Source organism: Aplysia californica, unplaced genomic scaffold (assembly GCF_000002075.1).
Source record: "Aplysia californica isolate F4 #8 unplaced genomic scaffold, AplCal3.0 scaffold00540, whole genome shotgun sequence".
Lineage (NCBI taxonomy): Eukaryota > Metazoa > Mollusca > Gastropoda > Aplysiida > Aplysiidae > Aplysia > Aplysia californica.
The window spans coordinates 498714-504834 of NW_004797810.1; the positions used below are offsets into that span (position 1 = coordinate 498714).

A 6121-nucleotide genomic window follows, 5' to 3' on the forward strand; every position below is an offset into this window, starting at 1 on the left:
GGGAGGGAGGAAGCGAGAGAAGGGGGAAAGAGGGGGATAGGTGCTTTAAATATATTCGTATCAAGATGCGGAGCGGAAGCGAGCGAGCACTGTTAATTTCGTCATAAACACATTACATATACATGTACTACGATTCCAGCAACAGAAAATAACAGAAGATGTAGCAGACCACACTAGGGCATCCATTCGCAAGGAGAAATGTACCGTGTGGTTTTTAGTGAGTTTTATGGCAGTTACAACAAAACAGTGCACTACAAGTGCCAAAGATTACAGGTATAACTTATACTAGAGAGTAACATACAAAAAAATGGAGGGCAGATAAGGACGATAGATGTAACTATTGTGTTTGATGGGAAAGAAGGAGCAAACCACACAAGAACCCGCCAAACACCTACAATCGAGTGTGTGAGAATTCATATATTGTGCGAATATTTATATAGGCTCGAAGTACCGATAATAAATCGAAAACGTAATATTATATAAATAAATTGATACAAACTGTCTACGGCACAGCTGTACAAGTAAGTGAATTTTATGCCGAGCGTGTCATTTCGATAGAAGAATATGCGAAAACAGAGGGCAATATCTTCCACACGAGTCTCTCCTCCCCTGGCTCCTCCCACAAAAGATAAATATTTCCCCTAACTCGCTTTCATCCTTAAGCTGCTTTTTTTGTTTTGGTTTGGGGTAGTGTTTTTGGCTGGAGCTTTTTTTCCTTTTCTTATTTTTTTTTCTTTTTCATTTGGTTTTTTGGTTTTCCCACTTCTTCCTGTGAATACCTTCCCCGCGCTCGGAGCTGGGCATGGAAAATCAATCATAATACTCCAACGAGGAAAGCAACCGCACGGAACCGTGCCGTGGCACTTCGCTGAGCGGCTTCTTCTTTAAAGTCTTTACTATCACGTCTCTGCTTCTTTCAACTTTACTGGGGGGACAGGCCTGGCCAGAAAGGAGCAAGCGTTTCATGGTTCGGCACATTACTCGAGACTGAAAAAGAAAACCAAGCCCTCTCTCGACTGATGTGTAGTTTGAAGGGATGCCGTCCAGGAATGGTTCCCATTCCCAGTACAGTCTACATAGCGAGCTTAAGGATGATTTACAGCAACAGTCGGCACAATGGGACAGAAATGAACTATGGACAACACTCTTCGGGGCTCGACAAAGCGAGGAAAAATGGACGTTGGAGGAGGGGACAAACGTTCATCACAACGTCTCTCTAAGCCCCCCCCCCCCCCCCCCCCCCCCTTCAACAAAAAAAAAATCACTGCCCAAGGTATAGCAAGATACAAAAAGCTTTACAATGATGTATGTTGAATGCAGTACCCATGATTTTGACAAAATAGAAATTCTATATAAAATGGCGAAATCAAAAATACATCGATGAACCTATCCATTACTTGGTGAGGGTTCAGAATGCAACGCAATTTAGAAGTAAAGATTTTTATTATAATATGAATTCAGAAATAGGACGTAACGCAGGCGTTCATCTGATGAATGGTCATCATTTATCATTATTCAAAAACCTTTTAAAAAAGTACAGTAATTTGACTGATTTTTTAAAAAAGTTACAGTTTCTATAATCCACAATCTGTATATTTCTTTAACTTTAAAAGTAAACGACTACTAAAATTATGAACCCATGTATGAAAATGTGACAGGACTTGCACTTTTTCTTTTCAAGAAACACAACAATGAAAGGTATCATTTTGATGAATAATTTTTAAAATACATCTGCATACAAGCAACTTAATTAGCTGAGATCTAAAATAACTAGTCCTTCAAACAATAAATTTTAATGTTACTCACCATGTGTCAAAGTCTATTGCGATGATATAAGAAATACAATTACCACGATTCAGGACAAAGTTTGAAATATATCATGTTATCTTTCAAATTCCTTCATAATTTATCTACATTCAAAAAACGAAAAAATTCAACCACAGTATCTTTTTCCCGTTCCAATAAAATTAACCGTATACATGTATTATAATATTATAAGGATTTTAACTTTGGGAACATTTTTTAAACCTACAAAATCTGAAAGACAAATTTAATTCCCTTCTTCACATTACCCTTCTACATGTTAGTGCAATAGATTAAAAAAGACATGGAAAAAACCAACTTAGGTACAATCTCATGCAGTGTTGATAATAACTATGTAGAATGAAATAAAAAACATACACACAGTTCAAACTTTTCCAACTTTGACTTTGATGGTACAACCGTTCAAAAAAAATAAAAGACAGTGCATTTCATTTTAAGACGCTGTTGTTTGAGATTTTTTAAAATAGGAAAACAAACTGGAAAGTCTCCCCACATTATCATTGCAGCTTGCATGAAAAAAGTTGCCTTTCATTTCTCATTAGTGCAGCACATACAACAACAAAAAAAGGACTAATTAAGAAGAGATCATTTATCTCTGACGCAGCTCCTCCATTTTTCAAGTTTTATTATAAATATATAAAATTCATCTTGAAGTTGAAAAAATGACAATTCTTTAAGTTTTCATTGATTTGTGATTTGATACCTACCCTCATTACAGGTTGCAGAGTTAAATATTTTAGACTATCTCTGTCTCAACAAAATAAGACACACTTTTTTCCGGCACTTTATACCACCCTGATTGAACAACAATTCCAGATTCAGAACTCTCAAGTTCTAAACCTTTCATTTAAAACTAATAAGATGGCGTAATCTGGGAACACTATATTTTGGCTACACTGAAAGTAAAATAATTGCAAACATGATTCAGGTTCATAACTTTCATTTTTTCATCTTTCAAAGCTTAATTATTTGTCTTTTTGAACCGACAGTTACAATGTACTAAGAATGTGAAGGACTGACAATTATTAAAAGGATTTATAGGACATAATTAAATGATCCGACAAAAGACCAAGCGACTACCATCTGTCTCAACAGTCAAGACCTTGAGTGGCGGCCACAAAATGAATAGTTCCCAAAGTAAAATTACTATTTAAAAAATACAAAGGTAAATCAACTACTTAATAAGTTGAGGATATAATGTTTGACACTCAAAAATCCCACTGAGAAATATTCTAAAACCTAAAACTGGTATCTCATTATCTCCCAATGTATTATAAAGTCAACTGTAATTAAATCCTTCCACTTGATAGAAAAGCAATTATGATAATAATATAAATATACCAAAAACAATTCAAGAATTTCGCTTAACTTTTAACACTTTCCGTTCCCACACAAAATGACAAATAGGACTACTTCGTTTTTGATGTTACTTACCAAATTTTCAGACAAAATGCAGAGTATAATAATGAGATCAATGCACTTATATACTCTGTGTATGACTGATTTTTACCTTTTGATCTACACCCCCCCCCCCTTCAACAGAAGGCAGAGCTTATCCAGGAATAAAAGAAAAATAAGACCATGATACATGGTGTATGAACATCAAGTGTCTCAAAGAGAAAAATAGTCAAAATTGTTCAAAACAACCACTTATTGTCATGGAGAAAAGTGGTTGTCTTGGAGAATGTCATAATGTGAAAAAATATACAAGGGAGGAAATGGAAATTGGTCATTTGTACAAGTGATTGTCTTATACATTTAAAGCAGGTTAGATAGTATAAGGCCTATATTATATCTCAACACTTAGGACTTAAATTGGAGAATCATGGGAATGCGCCTGCTCACCGCTTAAAAAGAAATTTGCTTGCTCAAAGACACATTGGTTAAGAGCATAATTTATAACGCGAGATCCTTTTTTTGAGCAGATGAGAACAAATAATGACAGTCTGTAGTCGTAGACTATTGAGAAAACACAACCTTTTACTGTTTCATAATCTGATTCCGCTTCCTCAACAAACTGTTTTACTGTCGCGAGACATGAAGAATGACTAAAAAAATCATGGTATTTTTGCAGAATTGGACTCGTCAATGGACACAGTGTTTTTATTGGGTTTTGGGGCTCACCCCCTTTATAATGGGTAAATAAATCACAATAAATCAGTGATTTTGACATTTTTGGGGCGTATTTTTGGAAGAATTTGACTCTTAAAACCATAATAGAATCTACTAATATCTAGATCTAGATTCTAATCTAGATCTATCTTGACTCAAAATGGGTTCGTTTTAAGAGGGGTGGGCTTGCACTGCTCTGTTTTCTTACATGTAGGCTGATTTGATTAGAGTTAGAGTTAAGAGGTGATTTTGATGGGCAATTCATTCAAACCATGCCAAAGTTCACTGATTTACAGCTCTTGTCTTCTTAGTCTTAGTTTAGTAGATCTAGAATTCTAGATCCAGCCTTTGTGAGACAGGTCCAATGCTGCAAATTTACAATTGTTGTTTCCACTCCAAGTTGCTCTGAACTCGGAACAATCCTTTCAGTTTCACGGAAAATAAACGGTGTATACATTTTCTCTGTCAATTCAAACGAGGTAAATTCTTGATTCTAGCTAAAAAATGACCCCAAAGCTGAAACTAAAGCGGTATAAATCTCTAGATCAGAGATTCCTGGGAGTAGATCTATAGATCTAATGTATTATTGAGCCAGAACGCGGCATATGAACGTGCCAGTGTTAGACAACACATTTAGGCCTAGCCAACACTAACACTGTGTGCGTAAACTGTAAACCGCCAGACTAGATCTAGAATCTAGATCTAGAGATATTCTACTAAAGCATAATACAACAACCGTTATTTTCCCATTCTTAACAAAACTCTGCTATTTATTTAAAACACAACTAGATCTAGAGTAAAGTAATTTCGGAATCGGGTTAGCCTATCTTGAACCCGCAGAGAGTCCCCCCTGACCTGTGTGTGTAGTGTTCTGGAGGGACAAAAGTGTGCGAAAAAAAATGGACTCGTCTGTCCGAAAGAAATACTTACAGTCTTGTTGCCCATACTGGAATGTCTTTCGGGATGTTGATCAACCCGATGTTGCTGCAGTCGACATTATTCCCCAAACAAGCACACGAAGATGGACATCGAACACTTTCCGCCACTACGGGTTGTACCGAACAACACACCCAAACAACGAAAGCAGAGCAGACCGACAACAACACGGCGGCCATATTGGCCCGACATTGAACTCGATTAGTATTCCACTGATACACTTCTAAAAGTCAAAGAATCTTTAACTCTGTGCAAAAATGGTCGCATGCTTTACGAAGATATCCAACTTCAAGAAGACACAAGTTACTCCATATTACAGTGGGCACATTCACAACCTGTCATAGTTGAAGTTTCACAACACACTGAGGTAACGTGAGCTTCGCCTCCCACGTTTGTGCCCGAATGCATTCCTCCAACAAGAAGTAGTCTCCGGTGATTGGCGGCTGGTGTCACGTGACGCATATATTAACACCCTGGGTTTCGAATGCAAAACATACTGATTGGAACTGACAAATTGCCCACGAAGCACGCGTCTATCGGTGTCAAATCCATTTGTTTAATCGCTCCACCAATCTTTTTGCTTTGAAAGAATACTTTGGGACCAACAGAGGTGCTGCCTCCTGCTGAAATGCAACTTGATGCATCTGTTAACTCTAAGAAATATATGATTGTCCCTCTAAATCTACCAAGAAAAGAACCCTCGCTCGCCCGCTCGTCTTTTCTCCTCCTCTGTTGCCCCGACCCTTCCTCCCACTCTCACTCTCCTCGCCGCATCTAGACCTCTCCCTCGCGCCTTCCCTTTCTCTTTCTCTCTCTCTCTCTCTCTCTCTCTCTCTCTCTCTCTCTCTCGTGTACTTTTTGATGCCCATGCTTCATAACATATCCCTCGCTTACAAACTTGCTTTTAATTTTGTCAATACCCTGTTTACAAAGGTGTACAAAGACTATGGCAAATGATTTATCTGCCAAACAATGAAATTATTCAAAAATCAGATAAGAAGCAGAACGTCAACCTTTCAAGCCTTTTTCTGTTTGATGTTTTCTTTTAACCCTTTGCTTTTTCTGTGGAGTTCTCAAAGAAACAGCTTGCATGCGCGTGTGGGCGCGCGCGCGCGCGCGCGTGTGTGTGTGTGTGTGTGTGTGTGTGTGTGTGTGTGTGTTTGTGTGTGCGCTTGTGCGTGTGTGTGTGTGTGTGTGTGTGAGAGAGAGAGAGTGTGTGTGTGTGTGCGTGTTTGTGTGTGTTTGTGTG

At 37.9% G+C, this 6121-nt stretch overlaps 1 protein-coding gene across 1 annotated transcript in view; it reads right to left on the reverse strand.

Annotated features, from left to right (window-relative positions):
* Positions 1–5300, reverse strand: part of LOC101850985 (leucine-rich repeats and immunoglobulin-like domains protein 2) — a gene marked incomplete in the record, with an annotated part of 59983 nt that extends 54683 nt beyond the window's left edge. The window contains 1 exon segment of the mRNA XM_013087068.2: positions 4867–5300. Coding sequence (XP_012942522.1) covers positions 4867–5051 — 185 coding nt within the window.
* Between the last annotated feature and the right edge of the window lie 821 nt (positions 5301–6121).